Source organism: Euleptes europaea, chromosome 6, assembly GCF_029931775.1.
Source record: "Euleptes europaea isolate rEulEur1 chromosome 6, rEulEur1.hap1, whole genome shotgun sequence".
In the NCBI taxonomy this organism is placed as follows: domain Eukaryota; kingdom Metazoa; phylum Chordata; class Lepidosauria; order Squamata; family Sphaerodactylidae; genus Euleptes; species Euleptes europaea.
In genome coordinates, this window is record NC_079317.1 from 102,589,631 (window position 1) to 102,610,856 (window position 21,226).

The 21,226-nt window shown below is 45.3% G+C and overlaps 2 protein-coding genes across 2 annotated transcripts; one reads left to right on the forward strand and one right to left on the reverse strand.

The window, feature by feature from the left end:
* Positions 1–1,919: 1,919 nt before the first annotated feature.
* Positions 1,920–4,082, forward strand: LOC130479026 (macrophage-expressed gene 1 protein-like). The gene has a single exon (XM_056851312.1). The coding sequence runs from the start codon at positions 1,920–1,922 to the stop codon at positions 4,080–4,082; it is 2,163 nt and encodes a 720-aa protein (XP_056707290.1).
* An 11,891-nt stretch (positions 4,083–15,973) lies between these two features.
* CNTF (ciliary neurotrophic factor) lies at positions 15,974–20,815 on the reverse strand. The gene is made up of 2 exons (XM_056851780.1): positions 20,699–20,815; positions 15,974–16,456 (listed from the first exon to the last, which is right to left on the reverse strand). The coding sequence occupies exons 1-2, from the start codon at positions 20,813–20,815 to the stop codon at positions 15,974–15,976; spliced, it is 600 nt and encodes a 199-aa protein (XP_056707758.1).
* Between the last annotated feature and the right edge of the window lie 411 nt (positions 20,816–21,226).

Here is a 21,226-nt window from a genome sequence, read left to right on the forward strand (position 1 = left end):
TGCAGGAGCTAAGACGTTACACTGATTGTGGGTATACTTGTAAGGAGAGCAGAGAATGTCACCTGTGTTACTGGTCTACTTTGCCTGGATAGTCCACAAGCATTGACACCATAGGTACAACACATGAAAACATTTAAAATCAATGAAAACCATGTCACAGTTTTTATTTGATTAAAATTGTAAACATTTTAAATAAATAAAAAACAATAATGTACTTTTGGTTAATTGTTTTTTTTTTCCAGGTCATACGACTAGGTCATTGGAAGGGAAGAAATGGTTTGGGGAAAGTCCATGTGGGTGGTTGCCATGGAGGGCTTCCGGCAGCCAGGAGCAAGGGGAACCATGCCACAGTGGTGCTGACAGTCCCAGGGGGGCTGCTGAGCTCAGGCAGGAAGTAGCAGTACAGCAGTAGGGCCCTGGAAGGCTGAGCTTTTGCACATCATTATCATCCCCACAGGCTGGGCTGCTCAGAAATGCAGTCAGCTGTGCAGAACGCTGACCAGGCCAGTTAGACTTTGGGGAACTGACTGTATCATAAGACACACCCACCTTCCTGTAGTGGTGACTTGCAGGGAAATATTTGGTAAAGTTGGGCAAGTTTAGGATTACCAATTTCCACACATTTGCTCCTGATGTGTGGTAAAATGCTTCCCATCACCAGATAGCAAAGGAGGGGACTGATGAGAATGAGAGAGTTCACTCTATGCTAGTTCTGGTTATCTGTACGGGCTCTTTCAAGGAGGCTTGTCCACTTTTACAGATGTTCTTATTGAAGAGCTGCAAGGGTCTCTGGAACACTATCTGAAAACAGTTGTCATAGACACCTTGCAGCCACCACCACCCATTTTCCCCTTGTTTGCAATTTCAACATCAGTTATCTGGGAGGCATGGACTCCCCCCGCCTACACTGCTGACCTTGTCACTGCTGCTCAGGAAGATCAGCCAACTGATTGTTAAAACAAGTGAGCAGCTACATCTGAAGGGGAATGCTCAGTGATTCTCCAAAGGTTAAGGGTTTGCTTTTAGGCACAGCCACATGTTCAGATCTGCCAAAGTTTAGACATTGCCATATATCAGCTTGCAATGGCTTGCGTTTCTGACAAGCAGGGGCCTCAGAAAAATTCAGCATCTATCTGGTAACTGCCAATTGGTGAGCAGCATCTGCCTCTTTCCAAAGAAGCCTTCAGTGGCCTTTTCATGTGGGTGAAATCTAAGAGGCCATCCCCTTCATCTAACTCCAGCAGAAATCTCAACCCGCCACCCTTTCGGTTAGCTAGCTTACCATTCTGTCCTTGCTCATGTCCTAGTCCCGCGACTGCTTAGGTATACAGAGTTAAGCTCAAGCATGTAATTTATTTTGCAAATGATAGAGCAAATGTGCCTGAAGGATTTACAAAATGAGAATTCCTTGGTGAACAAGGTGCCAAGTCTAGCCTAGAAAGCAAGACTTTCCTTTGGTCAAAAATCAATGGATGCCCTGAACGAGGACTGTTTTATTTCTGTTTCTGCTGTGAGATGGAAATTCCAAAGTGGATTTGAGCCAGTTCTAATGCAAACAACATCAATGGGAAGTCCCGACAGGTTTCGTTTCTCTTTTGCATGGAGACGGCAGAATGAAATCAGATGACTCTGTGACTCATTAAATGCTCTGGGGCTGGGCACACCTAGCCAGATTTTGCCTTCCACAAAGGGATTGGACAGCTGGAACTCATTCTCGCCTCCCCTTTGTCTGCTCTCCTTTAAAAAAAAACCAGTAACTTCCTTTAGAGAAAACAATCTCAGCGTGAAACAAGCTGAGTGTGCCTTTTAGAAAGATAAAGCAGCTGTGGAAAGGAAGCAAAAGAACTGGAGACCAAAGAAGAGCATTTTTCCCAGGACTGGGCAAGTAAATGGTCTTTCCCTCCCTTCCTCCCTCCAGAATGGCTCTTTGGCTCCTTTTGATTTTCCTTTGGGCAGAGGGTAGAGGAGCGCAAGATCTTGGTTTCCAGGCCTGTAAGACTGCTGGTGGCTTGAAAGTGCTGGAAGTGGTGCCCGGGGGTGGCTGGGACAACTTGCGCAATGTGGAGATGGGACAAGTGATGAGCCTCAATTACTCCCTGTGCCGGACCACCGAAGATGGTGAATACCTCATTCCTAATGATGTCTTTGTGGTGCCCCACAAGAAGAGCACGGTGGAAGTGCACTCAGAGCTTATTGAGGACTGGATGGCGTATACAGATGCCTTTGCCCAATCCATCAATGTCGAGGCTTCCTTCCTTTCTGTGCTTAACGGCAAGTTCTCAGAGAGTTCCCAGAAGACCAAGATGCACAATGTCTATGACGAAACCATCACCACACGAGTGCAGGCACGGTACCACATCTACTCTGTGAAAGCTCGTCCATCCTTCACCTTCCAGAAGGACTTCCGCCACCAACTTGTGGGCATTGGCAACCAGCTGGAGAACAACCAGAGCCGAATCGCTGAGTACCTAGCAGAGATGCTTGTTCTCAACTATGGCACACATGTCCTCACAGATTTGGAAGCTGGAGCCAGCTTAATACAAGAGGACCAAGTGAAGCGCAGTTTTGTGATGGATAAAGAGACAGAGAAAGGAGGAGTCACTGCTTCAGCATCTGCCACATTTTTCAGCAAGATCAATGAGGGAATTGGTGCCTCTGTGCAAATCCAAGATGAGCTGACTAAGAGCTATCTAGAGAACACCGTGGATTCCAAGATTGAAGGCTGGGGCAGTATGCCCTTCTATCCTGGCATCACCCTCCAGAAGTGGCAGGAGGGCATCCCCAACCATTTAGTGGCCATAGGCAAAGCTGGGTTGCCTCTGCCATTTTTCATCACCCCTGAGGCCTTGCCAGAATTGCCAGGACCTACCGTCAGGCAAGTGGCCACCACAGTAAAAAATGCTATCCGCCTCTATTATGCTGTCAACACCCACCCAGGCTGTGTCAAGCCTGATTCTGGTAATTTCAACTTCCAAGCTAATGTAGATGACGGGTCGTGCCAGAAACCCAACACCAACTTCACTTTTGGTGGAGTCTTCCAGGAGTGCCACGGTGTATCTGGCAGGAATACAGAACAGCTTTGCCTGACTTACCGTATCCAGAACCCACTGACAGGTAGCTACTCTTGTCCGGCTAACTTTTCCGCAGTATTACTGCACGGAGAGGAACGTACAACTAGCAAACCTGAAACCGAGTGTCACAAGGAATGTAATTCCTGCTGGCTGTTCTTTAGCTGCTGCAGTACTGTGTGTGGTACCCGCTACTATGCCAGCACAGTGCAGTTCAATTCCTACTGGTGTGCTGCTACAGGAACAGTGCCTCAGGGCTCAGGTGTCCTCTTTGGAGGGCTGTATAGTCCTGGGCAAGAGAACCCAGTTTCCAGGACCTATGCTTGTCCATCCTACTTCTTTCCACAGGTGCTGTTTGATAATCTAAAGGTGTGCATCAGCAGTGACTATGAGATGGGATCTCGTTTTGCAGTGCCCTTTGGTGGCTTCTTTAGCTGCCAGACTGGCAACCCTTTGGCTGGGTTACTGAAAGGACAGAGCCCTGGGATCTTACAGGACTTTTTCTACCAGGGCTCCCCTACCAAATACCCCATGAAATGCCCAGCTGGATACAGCCAACACAAGGCCTACTTGAGTGATGGCTGCCAAATCCTCTATTGCTTGCAGGCTGGGACACTTTTTGGCCAGCAGTTAGCTCCTATCAAGCTGCCACCCTTCTTACGTGTGCCATCCCCCAACGCTAGCCTTCCTGAAACCATCCTGGTGAGCTCTGATGACAACCAGGCCTGGGTGAAAACACACCAGAGTGGGAGCTGGAGATTGGCCAATGACACAGATGAAAAGGCGATGGCCCTTCTTTTCCAGGGACAGTTGAGTTCAGGACCAAGTGGGGGCACCATTGCTGGAATCTCAGTGGCGGTGATTGCTGTCTTGGCAATAGCCATTGCTATAGCTGTTTATAGGGCCTGGCGTTACAAGAACAGAGGATACCAGGAAATGCAAAACCCACATATAGTAGAAGATCCAGGCAGCTATGGAGCCACCGCGTCTTCTCCACAACTCAGTGCTGCCTGAGGCTTTTTTTTTGTCCCCGGATCCCTGGAGCAAAGATGAATATTTTCAGGGTGGTGGTGGTGGTGGAATATGAGCCCAGGAAGTAGGCTGGGGTGAGGAGAGAAGCTAGTATAAACTGTAACTTTCCTGGTATGGAAACCAATGTTTATATAAATATTTTGGGCAGAATAATAACCATCTTAAGAGATGACAGTTTGCATATTGTTAGGCAAATGCATGTGAAATTAGCAATTAGTGAGGAAATAAGGCAGTAGTAGCTACAGACGTGCATGCGAGGGAGGGGGAGTTAAACTTTCTTTTGTAGTGAGGAGAGCTTCAGATCATGGCAATAAGTAATTTGGGAACCGTCCTGCTTTTACAACCACAAAGGTCTAAAACTTGGGAGCGGGGAGGAAGCGGTGTGTGATTTGGATGCAGACAGGCTCTCCAATGGCAGGGCGATGGCAGTTATTTTCACTTTCTACTTTGTTCAAAAACTTTTAATACAGGAGAGAATGGGTAGAAACAATGTTCCTTGGCAGGCAAGTGGTGCTTCTTTTTTATCTGATGCAATAAACTGTTGATTTATACTTTTACCCCTGGTGTGACCACTTGTCATCACTATACTATATTTTTGCGAGTTGGGTGAGGGACGGGTATCGATGTCTGGTTGGGCTACTGCAGAGTAGCTGTTTATAGTTAGGGTGGGGGAAGGGTTTCAAGCTTGATAGTTTTCTAGCAGGAACTACTTCTGATTTCTTTTATCTACTCCCTGAACTGGGCCTTTACTCCCTCTTTCTCCTCTTCTTCCTTGGTACTCTGGTGAGCATACAGAGATTTGTAACATTCCTACTAAATAAATTGGGGGGGGGGGCTACCCAAGGCTTCCCACTGATTTCATGATCTTGATGTGGTTTGATGCCAGCAGTCCTTGGTCCAAGACCAACTTTCTGCCCCTTATAGAACTGGAGTATATTTTCCAACAGGAAAACAAACAAAAGAGCTTAAATCTCACCCGTACAGATTCTAGCTAGTATATGCTTTCTGTGTGGTATAGACCATCAGACTAGGATAGGGAAACCCAGGTTTAATTGCCACTCAGCCGTAAGCTCATTTGGTGACTTTTGGCCAGTCAGTCTCAACCTGTCCTACCTCATAGGCTTGTTGTGAAGATAAAACAGAGGAAGGAAAAGCCATGAATGCTGCCCTGGGCTCCTTGGCGGATGGGATTTAGGATACAAATGGGACAGATGACAGACTTTTTAGAAGTGTTGCTTTTCAATTTACAAAGTAAAAGAATTTGAGCTACTAAGCGTGCAATCCTAAGAAGAGTTACACGCTTCTAATTCTATTTAATTCTGTGAGCTTGGCTTTGGTGTAACTCTATTTAGGATTGCCCTGTAACTCGCTTTATCAATAAAATGATGTGATTGCATGACCCCTGAACAGACAAATGTGCAAGCATGTGACCCTTCTGGCAAGTCAGCATAGAGCTGACTCAGTTTTTACTGCAGTTACTTTTGCTCACATATGAAGCAGCTGCTCAATTCTTCTCCAGGAGCCAAAGCCACAGGGACGAAGACTTTTCAGAATTGAGTTAAAAACAAACTGGCTTGCATTCGAAGTTTATAGTGAATAATTGCTTAATCACAGACAATTCACTCCCCTTCCTTTTTCATTTCCCCCAATGGCTAAATTTCAGTTGTAAGAGGTCTGGGGCAGGGAGCCATGTTCTGGTTATGCTCTTCTGTCTAGTGCCTTGTGTACTGATGGTGCCCATATGTGCCCATTACCAGCAAACCTCTGTCAGCTACAGCCTTACGCTGAATAGGAAATGAAAACCCAAAGCTACATCATGCGTGAAGTTGATTAAACGACAGAATCTTTTTTCTTTTACCTCCATAATTCCTACACATATATAGCGATGGAACTGATGAATAGACTTGCTTAAGGCCACCTAGTTAGTTCAAGGCTAACATGAGATGGGGACCAGGGATTTCTCAGGAGACAAACATGATCATTATTAACTACTGCTGTGGCTCTGTAAGGAAGGTGAATGTCACCACCAATTTGGAAAATAGATAGCGTGGAATCATGCTGTGAACCCTTTGTATTTCAGCACTGTTGCAAATTAAAACATAGAGTAGATAACACAAAGAATCCGTTATGTTTTGCTTTAATTTGCCTGAAGCAAAGGACAGCCGATTCTTGCAGAAAAAGGGGAACTAGTGCTGTCTTAAGCATCTAGCCCACCAGAGAAAATGCCCGCCAGGCATTTACCCACCGTTGCAGACAGACGGACAGACAGACAGACTGAAACTGTCACATCTCCTTAAGCCTTGAAGAGCCGTTGTGCAGGGGCAGCTAAATTTCAGAAACTTCCATCTCCGGCATTAAGATACTGATTAACAAAAGCAGCCATCCCAACAGGCTGCTTCCCGGGGTCAGGGCTCATATAAAATGTTTGCTTATGTTGAAAGCTAGTAATCTTGGTTCAACTGACCAGGCACACAAAAGGGGGTGGGGGATAGGCTAACAACCGGTACATGGAACTGCCCACTTAAAGTAAATGTTGGATCACAGCATTGATATTACCAGTCCAGAAGATACATTAGTATTGAATATTCTGAACACCGTCCACCTTTTGAATTCCAAAGGCTTGGATCCAGAGCAGGATATCTGAGGATTTCTGCCCTTGCAGCATGGTTTTCCTATCTCCCCCCTTGCTGGGGCAGCTCCAAATGCCACCCTGCAGTCCTGTTTGACTACCAGGGACAGGATTTGAGGGGCATTTCAGGATGCCTCGGGAGATTACAGGGAAGTCACACACTGGGGGTGGAAATCCTTACATTCCCAGAAATTATGCTCTGGATCCAAGCCATCAACTGGAAGGAAGGCTAAATGGGGAGGATGTTTGCGGAGTACCTGAAACAGTAGCTGCTTTGACAGGAGTTTCAGCATTCAAGATGGCCCTCTTGGTTTTGATAACCACGTGAACATGTAGGTTGCCTATAGATCTGTTGAAGAATTAAGTGACTGATCTGTAATTAGGGAATAATCAGTCATGGGTGTAACATCTATGGTTCTGTCATTTGAAAATGGGACTAATGAAGCGCCGTATCCTTTGAAGGTAACAAGGGCATCTGAGAGTGACTCTTAGACATCCTACAAAATCACAGCTGAGCTAGCTCTGGTCCCAGAGCCAACAGAGCTTGCTGGTTCTTGTCGTTTCTGTTCAAGTGGCCGAGCACCAACATGAGAGCTAAGTACAAAGATTGGTGAAAAGGATGAATCAGAGTCAGAACAAAACCTACCATGGGAAAAAGCTACTTGGTTATGAGCTTTTATCAGTTTTCACAAATTGACTTAAGTTCACTAGTAAATGCTCCTTCCTTCACAGATGTATGGTGCTTTGCAGCAACACATATTTGAACGGTCAGTGGTTGCATGCTCTCCTGTTGCTAAAAGGGAGTGGAGGTAGGATATACAGGATGATGTATGTCAGTTTCTGCTCTGCTTGTTGTGAAGGGAAATGCATGCAATCTGCATGTACACACTGCTACGCAGGCAACTTGTTCCACGAACACACCGAGAAAATATATACGTGTGTGACTATCTAGGTCACATGCTGTCCTGCGGGGAAATGCTTTGCTAGGAAGAGAAGCCCCAGCTGACAAAGCATATGAGGGAAAATTGCCAGATCAATCTGTGCCTGACCTAGGAAGGCTGAAATTACTGAGCCCAATGTTTTTCGGTACAGTGTGTTAAAACGGGGAAAACAATGTCAGGGTAGGACTTTCCCCCATTTCTTTCTTCTCCCTTTTTCCATGCCACGTACCATGTACACATTCCAAGGAGGCTGAAGTTGGTTCCTTATTCCCAGTTCGTTCCCTATTCCCAGTTCCTTATTCACATTTCTTAGTTCCTGAATGTTTTTGAGGACAATTCAAAAGCTCTGCACCCCAAAATATGGATTGGACCACCACATATCATACACCCCCACATTCAGGGGACTGTGCCCCTCGAGATGGCACATACTGGGTCCAACATCAGCCTCCTTACATTCCAGGTCTGGATACTCACCCTTATCTGCTTTAGGTATGCTATGTGATCTTGAGGACCTCCCAGTTGCATCACTTGGGACTAAACCCTTATCCTTAAGTGTATTTACTTAGAAGTTAAGTTCAATTGAAAGCAACAGGCCTTACTAGGCTCCATTGTCTAGGAAAAACCTGGAAACATGCTGGACAACTGAGTGTTGCTTCATCCCCTTCAAATGACATTTCAGAATTACCGAGCAATGGAGGAAGAGGAAGAGAACTCACTTAGATTTAACCCCCTTACTGGCATTCAGTACCAAGAATCAGCCTTGGATAGGTTGCCAACCTCAAGGTGCTAGCTGGAGATCTCCTGCTATTACTACTGATCTCCAACCGATAGAGATCAGTTCCCCTGGAGAAAAAGGCCACTTTGGCAATTGGTCTCTACGGCATTGAAGTCTCTCCCCTCCCCAAACCCCACCCTCCTCAGGCTCCGCCCCCAAAATCTCCAAATATTTCCCAACCTGGAACTGACAACCCTAGCCTTGGAAAAAGTGAAATTATAATGTTAACGAGTTTTCTGAGGGGTTTTCTGAGAGGTTTTACCTTTTGAGGCCATCAAATATTTGGAATTAAACAGAAGTTAGCTTGTTGCTCTTTGGCTGTTAGATGATCAACAGCCAATAGCATGAGCTGACTTTTCCCATGCCTTAAAAAAGAGATGTAAAAAAAGCAAAAATGCAATATTACACTGTTGGGAAAAGATAATACACCATGGAGAGAAGAGCAGAGTATGGTACTTCATTCATTGTGAATGTAACATAATTCATTCAGAAATTCTGACCAAATGATGAATAGAGATAAGTTCTTGAATGGTGAAATTATTTGAGCTAAACCTGGCCTGGAGCAAAATGTTCAGGAAATAAGGGCAAGCATATTTAAAAATTTCACACAAGAAGGGCTTCCTTGTGAATAGTTGTCTCACTGCTCTCTGCTGGTGGCAGTAAGACCTGCACTTCTCTTTTCTTATCCCCGCGAGAAGATTTGTCCTGAAACAGTAAAACAATTTTCAAATGTGGACAGTTTCAATAAGTACTGCAAATACACTGTAACAGATAGAGCAAGCATATTTTTAGTTAAAAATAAAGCATCTTTATTTAATAAAAATCAGTATAACACTCCGGTGCAATCTGTTTAATAATGTTATATTCTTTTTCCATTCACAAGAATTCTTCATGCAGTGAGAAAAACAGCAATCATGATGTAGTTATGACGCTTTAAAGTTAGGGATCTCAAAGTATGTTAGGCTTAAGTTTATCTCATCAATTCTTCCAATAGGAAAATAAAGAAACCCCCACAATTATTAGATTTCACATATTTCTAAAAATGTCAGAACTTGGAAGAAACATTTCACATTTAAAAAAATAAGAGAAATCGAAACTTCAGGTTATAAACAGCACAGTCAAGATAACTTTTATATTGGTTTCATAAAGTGCATTAGCAAATAGCCAAGTGGAAATCTTTGTTTTCATTATGCAATTCAATTACCAAACTGAGTGAACAAATTACAACTTTTGCAGAACATGTTGAAATCCCTGGATTTGAATTTTTGATTTGATAACCATGTGGTCTCTGATAAATTACACTGGCTTGGATCTTTACAGCTTCTGTGGGGGGGGGGGAGAACCAGGTCCAGACGTTGATTTCTGAGCCCTGTATAGACTTGAACCACACAATACACACTCCCCTTCACCCAATTTTAGCCATCATGACAGAAAATTGTGCTAATTCAGAAATGATATGAATACACTATCAGTTCAATCCTCAGCATAGTCACCACCTTCTAAAGTCATTGAAGTCAATGGGCTTTAAAAGATGTAACTCTGCTTAGGACTGCACTCCAAATCATAGTAACATGATTTCAGACCAGCACTGCCTGGCAACCCTTGGCCTTTAGCTACTCCCCCCACATACACTTCAGCTGCAGAATAATCCCCCACACACACACACTCCACTCCCCATCCAATTTGTCATCTTCTGTTTATGCAGAATTTTGTACGGATCTGGAACATACAGTTAAGAACCTGGGAATTTCACCTTCATGACTACAGTGTGGGGGTCAGCAAGAAAACATCTGCTTTGCAGAAGGTTGTTGACTAAATCCCTGGCATAATTAGATCTCAGGTAGTTGATGTAGAGAAAGATCATGGAGATCGAGGAGAACACCCGCTCGGCAGAGTACAGGCTCCAATGTTCAGATGGTGAGTTTGTGAGTCCCCTACCTCTCCCACAGGTCTCACTGAAATCAATGATCTATACTCCCAGGTAAGCATATAAAGCAGCCCCAGACACATTCTCCTTTCCATGTACCTTTTATCACTCTCTTGTCATTTTACTTCCAACAATAAAGTAGTTCTTGCCAAAAATATCCAAAATTCAGAAAAATATTCACATTGAGAATATATGTTTGCTTTTCAGTGACGTGAATATTTAGACTCTGGAGAAAGAATCAGAGTCATTTGGCACAGAATGTATTTATTTATTTACTTCATGTGTCCCCGACCTTCCTCCCCAGTGGGAACCCAAAGTCACTTACATCGTTCTCCTTTCTTCCATTCTATCCTCACAATAATCTAGTGAAGCAGGTCAGGCTGAGAGTATGTGACTAGCGCAAAGTCACCCAGCAACCTTTCATGGTAGAACGCGGATTCAAACTTGAGTGAGGAATCTCCCAGATCCGAGCCCAACACTCTAACTACTATACCACAGTTCCATGTCAGCAACATACGGATGTCCCCTCCACAAAGAAACAAGCTCTTCAAATCAGCAAGGTGGGATGCACGTTATATGCCCCCTTCCTACCTCACTTGGGCACAGAGCAAACTCTCTCTTCTACCTTTTGTCCAAGGTCATCAGCAGAAAACCCACCCCTCCAGTTGTCAGATAATTTTCTACCCCATTAAATTCTCCATTGTGTGCTTCTGAGATAGGTTTGCCAGGCCAAGGGGATCTACCTATGCAGTGTCCTCCAGCATTGCAACATCACTTATGGCATGAACACAACAGGGCAATGCATGCACCCAAAACTCTATGGTTTTACCATGGAGTTTTTGGTGAATGCTAGATTGTTACCCCAGTGTGAATTCCAGTTCAGGGTGGAAGCAACACTGCAACTCCGGGGGGAGGTAATGCCAACCCCCCCACTGCCCTATTAAGTGGTGGCAGTGGGGGGGGGGTAGAGTTTAGGAGAAACAAAAGTCCTAAAGTGATATTATATCCTCACTGAGCTTCCTGTCCTCCCCAAACTCTATCCTCCCTAGGCACCACCCCAAATCTCCAAGAATTTACTCAGCCACCGTTGGCAACCCTACTTAAGTGACTACTTTGCTTGGGTACTCCTTGCACTGTATCCTTCGTGCATGTTCAGTATCACAGTACAAATTTTAAAATACAAGTTTTGGATTGAAATTGATTAGTTGTGCTAAATTGTCATAATAAGGTAGTTCTATTGTGCCTCCCTTAAAATAAAAGATTTTCTGTGAGCGCCACTGAGGCAAATGGTACCAAGATGGGTGGGACACTTTATAGTTTAGGAAAATGTGCACCACTGTTTCCATACTGCTGAACAATGCCTATGTACTGTGCTCATCCAGAAAAGATCAGAAAAAAGAGCAGGTTCAAAAAATATTGGTGCAAAGCAGTGGTCAACCTGGAAAATGAGATAATTGGAGCATGATACTGGGTGGATGCACCCCCCCCCCCCAACAAGCACCCTTGTTTCAACAACCAAGAGGAGCACAGCTTCCATGTTGACCCATCACAGGGCAAAAGAATGTTAGAATGTTAATGTTTCTAACTACTGTGGATGTTTTCTCATTGGAAGATAGAAGATGGTCCAATTGATGGCTTTGTTATAGAGCACCCATTGGGTTAAGGGAAGAGGCCAGGTGCCTCCAAAGAAATACAAGTTCTTGAGTGCGGTACAGACACAGAAAGCAGGATTCAGATGCTGCTGTAAGTTGCCTGAAATACCCTGGCATGCAGAATTTCTCTCTCCCCGCCCCCTCGGAGAAGTAGATTTATTGTCCTCTGTAGAAGTGACTATTTGATTCCACCCTATGCTGTACTTGTATATTTGTAAATTAAGCAATTTACAAATTACAGGAGAATTACACAACTTTAAGGCTGACAATGAGGAAATTGAAATTGTTCAAGACTTTCTATTCCTTGGCTCCACCATCAATCAAAAGGGAGACTGCAGCCAAGAAATCAGAAGGAGATTGGGACTGGGAAGGGCAGCCATGAAGGAGCTAGAAAATATTTTGAAGTGTAAGGATGTGTCACTGGCCACCAAGACTAGATTAATTCATGCCATCGTATTCCCTGCTACTATGTATGGGTGTGAAAGCTGGACAGTGAAAAAAGCTGATAGGAAGAAAATAGATTCCTTTGAAATGTGGTGTTGGAGGAGAGTGTTACAGATTCTGTGGACTGCCAAAAAAATAAATCAGTGGGTTATAGATCAAATCAAGCCTGACCTGACCCTAGAAGCTAAAATGACTAAACTGCGGCTATCGTATTTTGGTCACGCTATGAGACAACAAGAGTCACTGGAAAAGACAGTCATGCTAGGAAAAGATGAGGGCAGCAGGAAAAGAGGAAGACCCAACAAGAGATGGACTGACTCAATAAAGGAATCCACAGCCTTCAATTTGCAAGATCTGAGCAAGGCTGTCAAAGATAGGACATTTTGGAGGACTTTCATTCATAGGGTCGCTATGAGTCGGAAGCAACTTGACGGCACTTAACACACACACACAAATTAAGTAAATATTATAACACTGCGTTAAGTCTCCAGCACTCTCCCCTCCCAAAGAAGCTAATGCAAGTAAGTGGTGCTGTTACAGTGCCACTCTCTGTCCCCGACCCTGTCCTAAAAACCTCCAGACTAACAAAGACTACAGTCCACAATAACCATGCGGATTAGTCTTGGATTCCACATGTTAACAGATCACTTCAGGATACAATGGTTCCACATTAACATACCACACCCTCATTAGCACATTATCTTGATACTTACAGGACAATGATTAGCACATTACCTTTAATACTTTGCAGGACAATGACTCAGCTCAAACCCAACCCCCTTCTGACTATATATTACTCTTCCTACACACTTGACACTGAGAGACACTGTCCTTCAGTGTTACTCCTCTGAAGATGCCTGCCACAGCTGCTGGCAAAACGTCAGGAAAGAAAATACCAAGACCATGGTCACACAGTCCTATCAGATGTTCTTGCCGCATCATTGCGAGTTCGATGCCAAACTCGCTCTAGCTGTCTAAGCTCCCATTTCATCACCAGGAGGCCCTCAGTATACTAAGGGGTCCAGGTTTGGCAGGGGCGAAGAGGGCATCTGGGTGCAATGTCATCGATAGCAGCAGAGGGTCGGCTATGCCAATCTTCCACTAACACATCGAGAGAATTGCCAGGGGGTAGGGTTGCCAACCTCCAGATACTGAAAGTTAAACATAAACCTCGTGCTTAAGTAGGAAGTTTAAAAGATAACAGCAAGCTACTAGTAGTGTGCCATCAGTGCTTGCTGTTATCTTTTAAACCTCCAGATACTAGCTGGAGATCTCCTGCTATTACTACTGATCTCCAGCCGATAGAGATCAGTTCCCCTGGAGAAAATGACTGCTTTGGCAATTGGACTCTATGGCATTGAAATCCCTCCCCTCCCCAAACCCCGCCCTCCTCTGGCTTTGCCTAAAAAACCTCCCGCCAGTGGCAAAAAAGGACCTGGCAACCCTACCAGGGGGAATAGGATCCCTCTGGAATCCCATGGGATCCATGAGTCTCCACTAGTGAGCATAAATCAGCTCGTTGCCCAAACAGGGAGGAGGCAGGAAGTTAATCCGGGCTTTCAGGACTCTGTGGTCTGACCATAAAACCTCCTCTTTTGGCATCAGACCCAGACCTATCCCAGACACGAAGATCAGATCTAGCGTGTGGCCTGTTTGTTGCGTGGGTCAGTAGTTTACTACTGAGGTCAGTTCCTTCAGGGCGACTGTTTCGTTTTGTGGATGCTGGCTGAAACAGCATCCAGAAAACACAGGCAATACACATGAAAATGTGCTGGGAGAGCGAGGCGACCTCTGACAGAAAAGGCATGCGTAATCAAAGCAAAGCCCTGAAGCAGTCGGGGTGGGGGGGTGACCTCAAGGGAAACAGCCTTGAATAAAAGGCCTTTGTCAAGCTGGAAGGTAAGGGAAAAAGAGAAGAGGAAAGGATGTTTTGGGGCCTGTCATCTGCAGCTAAGCTGCTGTCCTAAGGACACTTTCCTGGAAATAAGTCCCATTAGATAAGATAGGACTTACTTCCAAGGAGATTTGCTTAGGTGTGTTTCCTTAATTAGATGACATAATGTTGGGTGCAAAGCAAGTGTCAGGAACAGAAGCAAAAAAATGGCCACACTCCCATTGAGAATAGAAAGTCAGTCATCTCGACACGAATCCCTTCTAAGGCAGAGAGTAGAAGAAAATCATGAAAGCATTTGATTCCTTATATTAACAAACCTGGAAATTAATTTCAGATGATGCAGTAGATGAAGAATCAATAGAAACCCAGTGAAAGGGTTTTACATGCTTGTGGACCAACATGGCTCTCTACAGCCTGTCTAGGGAAATTTAGAACTCAGTTCTAAGAGACATACGCTATAGAACATGTTACTGCTAAACTGAATTTTTCACAACAAACTTTCAATATAAAATTATGTTCACTAATTGGCTTGGCACATTAACAGTTTTTATAAAAGCTTGTAAGAATGTGTATCAGTTCTTCTGAGTTAAGAATGTCATGTTATGTAGCATAAAAGTAGTAATGGGAAAATTGAGATCCCAAAGAAGGTGGCCTCCTTGCCACATTCATACAAAGATTCTCCTTATTGCTGCAGCCCCTGTGCCTCCCCAAAAGTTGCTCCTGAGGGCTGGGGGACCCTGGAGAATGCAGTGGCATGGAGTGTATGGGGCTGAATCCAGAATGGGGAACTGGCAGAACCCCCCCCCCAAAAAAAACTTCTTATGTTAATGGAAAATTCCCCCCAGCTCACTCTATTCATGCTCTCCCCAACAGGCAGAGGTCCATCAGGCATCCTAGACCACTTGTCCTTATCCAGTTTGAAGACCATAAAATTTTATCATGGCTCAAACACAATGGGCATATGTGATACCGCGGAGTGTCAGTACCAAAGCATCCTGGCTTTGGACCCAGTCTATAATTTCATTTCTGTTAAATCAACCCAAGCAAATAAAATTAGGTGGATACAGATGGATTAATTTGGGTAAAGCATTTCTTCTACTGAACATTTATCTTAACGTAAGCTACATGCTACTAATTACCTGTAGCTTAAAAAACTATCACAGTATACTGATGAAAATGTCACAACCTGTGTGATGCAATGAGCCGTGGTGAGCTTAGAGAGTGAAAATAGATGACTGTTTGGCTGTTTGACCCACCACCACTCCATTTAAAACTGTGACAAGATAGCTACAAGAATCTACTGCAACCCATCCTCAGCACTTAGGTGAAAGTGAAAAAGTAGTGTCAACCAATTAATAATCAATAACCAATTAACCACCATGTGATAATTTCACACAAAAAAGCATGATGGTGGACATCTATCCAAAGTTAAAACGGTCAAGGGCACAAGTCTCAGGATGATGCAGAAGGAAATAAATAGTAACATCTGGAAGGCACTACTCACTTCAACCGTTACAGAGGGCTCACTCTGTTCATACCATGCCATTCTAGTACCCCACAACTGAGGACAGGAAAGGCCTTTGAGAAAGAATCTACCAGAGAAGAACAGCCTCACTTTTTCAGAGCCAAGTAACAACTTGCATGTGGGATGGCCCCTGTCTGAACAGGACTGGAAAGTTGGTGTAGATCCCGAACAGACCTGACAGACCACTGAGCCAGCTCCTGCAGCACCTTCATGCCCCTCAGTTTCTTCTCAAACAAGCCTCTTTCACGAGCATCCCGGCTACCTTCCAGTTCTTTGGCCGGCACACTGTGCTCCAATATCACCATCAGTTCTTCCAGTTGGTAAGCCAAAGCAGAGACTTGGAGCAAGACTGACTGGATAGACTTGTGGAAATCTAAATCATTTGGGGTCAAGCAGGACCTCTGCTCTTCTAGGATCTCATTCAACAAGATCTGAAATGCCCAATAGGCCTTCAGGTTATCTCTCAGCCGCTCAGCATCTGACGCTTCACTCCATTGCTCAGTGCTGGCTGTTGGCACCCCGTCCATCAAGTCAAGGCTGAAGTTTTTGTCCAAACCCTGCTTCTCTACCTAAAAGGACAGAGCAAAAAGGAATGAATTTTAGAAGAATCGTTTTACACATTTCCCTCCTTTTATATGCACTACACTGACAGCAGTTCCTTTTGTTAACAAAAACCTTATCCCTATCACAAGGAAATAGGGTCTAATTGCAATGTTTAACTAATTGGCAAGAAGATCTTAACTATGTGATGTTGCATGTGCCCAGCATGTCTACGTGTGCACCACTCACGTGCTAGTATAATGCCCATCTGTGCTACAGATCTCTAGGGTATTACCGCTGTAGGTGTCATAGCTGAGAATCCTGTTTAAATTAGAGGCTGAGCATATACAATGTCAAATGGGCAGGTTATTCCTCCCTGCCAGCATCATGGGCCTGAGACATTAATAAGAGGCACCAGCTGCACGGATTCCTCCAGAAAAAGTTAACCCAGCAACTAAAGCCAAGTAACAATAAAGTGGTTGACCTCAATGTCTTGCACAAAGAAGGCAATGGAAGTCTTGGAGGATTCTGAACGGATTGATATAGCCAGTGTACTTAGGAAAGAGTTAGAACAGACTTAAAGCTACCCCCTAAAATGCATTCCCCTAATAAAGATCTGGTGTTTCTCCATAGTTAACTTAAAGCGATATCAAAACCAGACACAATGAAGTATCCATGTGTATTTTGTTCATGTGTCCACCATTACCATGCAAAGCAGCAATTGGAGGGGTTTTTTAAACCAAAAATATTACAAAGTAAGGGCACAAGAAGAGAGCTAAACTCTGCCTCCTTTGTCTTGGTGTTGAGAGCCCAAGACAAGGAAATTGGATATGGGAATAACGACAATCTGAAGGAAGAAAGAAGGACCATACCTGACTAGGCCATGATAGCTGGGAGTGAACAGACAAGTGAAGCTCAACATGAGAACCGTGGGCACCATAAGAGCCCTGCTGGATCAGACCAGTGGTTCATCTAGTCCAGCACACTGTTTCACCCAATGGCCAACCAGCTGCCCTGGAGGGCCAACAAATGGGACACAAAGGCCTTCCTCTGAAGTTGCCTCTTAGCACTCGGTTTCAGAGGTTAATGCCTCTAAATGTGGAAGTTCCCTTTACTCACCATGTCTAGTAGCCATTGATGGACCTCTCCTTCACAAATCTGTCTAGCCCCCTTTTAAAGACACCTGTGCTCATGGCCATCATTATGCCCATGACACCAAGTATCATATTTCCAGATACCCACTTGCTTCTTTTCCAATGCACCTCTTCCCCAAAGAGCCAGTTTTGACTTCCCATTACCTCAATGAAGCAAAAGGTACTTCAGAAGAATTTACTTATTTATTTAGAACCCAGGAAGTACTACTTTTTTGCCTACATAAGGCACCTACTCAGAGTTGCATCCATCACAGGAGAACGCACAGTTTGGAAGCTCCCAATATTTTGGTGACTGGCCCCAGCCCCAACAGTAGCCATTTTGTGGCTGGCTATGCACCCTCCTTGGCGACCATTTTATAGTTGCACCCACTACTTGTTCTCAAATGCAAATGTACCTACAGGCTCAGCGAGATGTGGGGCCCCCTGAAACAGCAGCCTCTGGAAATTTCTGGGAAGGCATGGGCCATAGCTTAGAAATAACATTCAGATAATTAAGCATGGATCCCCCTCCAAATGTATCAGTCCTTTTTCCACAGCCGATTGCCACTATTCTCAAATCCAATTTCCTTTCCTAGAATCTATTACACCCATGCTGGGGGCAGCTACCTCCATTCTGTTTCTTGCCTTTACTCAGGTTTGGATCTGCCCCAGAAACCTTGCAATCAAATCAATACCTGAAAATCTACCTGCTTTAAAAAAGTAAAAATGTCTTAAAAACTGTAGTTTATGGCTACAGCAATAAAATTTGATTGAAAACCTTATAGTATTTTAAACAAAAGGACCACTCTAAATGGAATTTGGCCCAACTGAAGTCACACAAGCAGAAAAAATGCACTAAAGCTGTTGTGTTTTTGAGATTCAGCAATCAGGACAGCAATATGCTGTTAATACGCTGACACTGGAAAACAGAAGAGACACTGTAAGGGAACGTGGTGTATAGGCAGAGATCAACCACCAGACAGTGTGGTGCAGTAGTCAGGACCAGAGACTTGGCTTTAAATCCCCACTGGGGCTAGTCCATGTTTTATTCCCCCACACATAACTTGGGAATACTGTAGAACAACTCTTTTCTAATACGTAGGATGGGGCAGAAATCAGTCCCAATATTAGTATTAGAAGTCCTCTTATTAGGGGAGGTTATACAAGTTGTGCTCACAAGACAGCACTACCTTTATACCGAGTGACTGCACTCATTATCCCCCCCCACACACAATTCTCCTCCCCAGGCCAGATCAACTATATAAATAACGCCAACCTCTGTGCCCAGCCCACCAGCCCTGTAGAGAGGCTCCCTAATTATCCGATAGACTGCTCCCAAAGTATTCCAGTGAATGAGTTTTGCTTACACATATTGGCTGACTGATCATCACTGCACTGGGAGCTGGAAATTACTTTTCTCCTGGGGCCAAATTGAGTGTTCTCCCCCCATCTCTCCCCTTCCCCACAATAGGTGGTAGCAGTGTGGTCACCAAGCAGCTTTTTTGCAGGGAAGTCCCTGCTCTCTATTTAAGGGGCTCTGTGGCTGCACTTTGTCGATTTATTTGATTTGGGCACGTGGGGGTGGATTGGGTTGGGTTACAGGAGGGTGTTATGTCTTTCAGCAAAAGGGGTACAAAAGATGTTTTGTCTCTTGGGATTCTACGCTGCCCTGTTCCAGTGATTCATCCCCTTTACTGTCAAAGGGGGGCGGGGAGGGAAAGGAGCTGGTTGTAGCCCTCAGATCACAACCAGATACCCTCTCTTAAGGATCGGGTTTAGCTAAACCCAGTTCAGGTTAGAGCCTTAACAGTTTTAAATAGGGAGCGTTAAGACTAACAGGTGAGCTGTGGCTAACAAAAGCTCATACCCTACCAGAAAATATTTTTGTTAGTCTTTAAGGTGCTACTGGACTCTTGCCCTTTTTGACCATTGCAAACAGACTAACACGGCTACCCACTGTGACTCTAGCCGTGTTACTCTTAAGTGTAATTATTATAAGGGCATTAGACAGAAGTTGATTCATCCACTGGTGAACCGAAGGGAGTTTGTTTCAGAAGAAGAGGAAATGCAATTTCTGTCGTGGGAAGGGGAACACCTCTTGTCTTTGCCGAGCTGTTAAAAGTTGCTCAGTGGCTATTGGAGAGAGATCACTAATGGTAATGTCAATATCGGTCACAATTAACTTGTAGGTAAATGTTAGTATAACGTTTTTTTGTTTTGAAAATTTTATTGGTTTTTATAATATAAATTTTCCATGTTAACAAACAACAATAAAAGTAATATAAAAAACTAAATCATAAGTAACGTTGTTATAGTTATTTAAGTGCTAAATAAAAATAAAAAATAAAGGAAAATTTATTGACTTCCCCGTCACCTCCGTCCGCCTCTTCATAAAGTATTCTATCCCATCGTGATAGGGTCCGATCTTAATTATTCTTATATCTCAATTAAGTTTCAATCACAATATGCTATTAATATAATTGATTCCACTTCTTTATGCCATCTAGATCAGATTAAAAGGTACTCTGCCATTTCCCCCCGTCCTAATTCACATTCACACTATTTCATCCAAGCCTCCCATTCCCCCATTGTGAGTATAACGCTTTTATGGCAACTGTTTATCATTTTAATATATTTCTTTTAAGCTACGGAGATATTTTTAGATTTGATACCTACCCTTAAGCTATGGAGATACTTTTAGATTTGATACCTACCCTTCGAAGACCCCTTTAAAGGTTGCAATTGTTTACCACGTTCCGGCAAAAGCAAAAAAGGAAATAAGTGATCGCAACGACAAGCCCCGACAGGAACCGCGAGCCGAGCCTCGAGCGGAGGCGCTGGCCCAAGGTCCAAACGCCAGGAGAGCATCCCGGACCGGCGGGGCCGGCGGGGCGCCCCCGAGAGCAGCGCCGGAGAGGCGGCGCCCCCAGAGGCAGACGCGGGGCTCTCCGCCTGCCGGGGAAAGCAGCCCTTTCCCCCCGCCCGAAGCCCGCCCTGCCCATCCACCTTGCAGGGGGAGGCGAAGTGGCCCCCGCCGCTTGCCAGCGCTCGCCCAGGTGCCCTGGCAGCGCCCCCGCCCGCCCGTGGCTTGGCCCGCTGCCCCAGCTAAGCCCCCCTTGGCGCTGCGAGGCGACTCACGTAGGACTCCAGCAGGCTGCCCACATCGGCGCGCATCTTCCGCAGGAGCAGGACGGTCCGGCGGCACAGGTCGGCGTGGCCGGGGGAGGCCCCCGGGGCGCGCCCCGCCGCGGCCATCTGCCGGCCCCGCTCGCCCCTGCCGGCCCGCCGCGTGGCCCCGCTCCCCGCCCCTGCGCCCCCCAGCCCTGCCCCTCGGCCTCGCTGGACGCTCGGGCTCCGGCCAGCCCCGGCGCATTCCAGCCCACAAAGGCCCTTTGACAAGGGCCGGCGCCGGCCGGCCAGCGGTGGCATCGGGCGCTGCAGCAAACCCAAAGGGGACACCTTGCAGCAGGCCGGCCACCTCCCCCTGCCGCCACCTGCAGCCGGCTCGTGCCTGGGCACGTGGGGTGGGTTGTACCGCCAACAAGGAACACAAGGGTCTTTTGTCCGGCCTCTGGTCTGGCTTCTCCCAGTACAGAAGGCGTCCCAGATGGAGCCACCCATTGTTTTCCGGTCATTTCATTTGCGACCCGTGCGGTTTCCACTCCC

Coding starts and splice junctions, on each gene's coding strand:
- LOC130479026 (XM_056851312.1), top strand. CDS start 1,920: ATGGCTCTTTGGCTCCTTTTGATTTTCCTTTGGGCAGAGGGTAGAGGA.
- CNTF (XM_056851780.1), bottom strand. CDS start 20,815: ATGGCCGCGGCGGGGCGCGCCCCGGGGGCCTCCCCCGGCCACGCCGAC. Junction 16,457..20,698: donor GCAGCCTGCTGGAGTCCTAC/GTGAGTCGCCTC, acceptor CTGTCCTTTTAG/GTAGAGAAGCAGGGTTTGGA.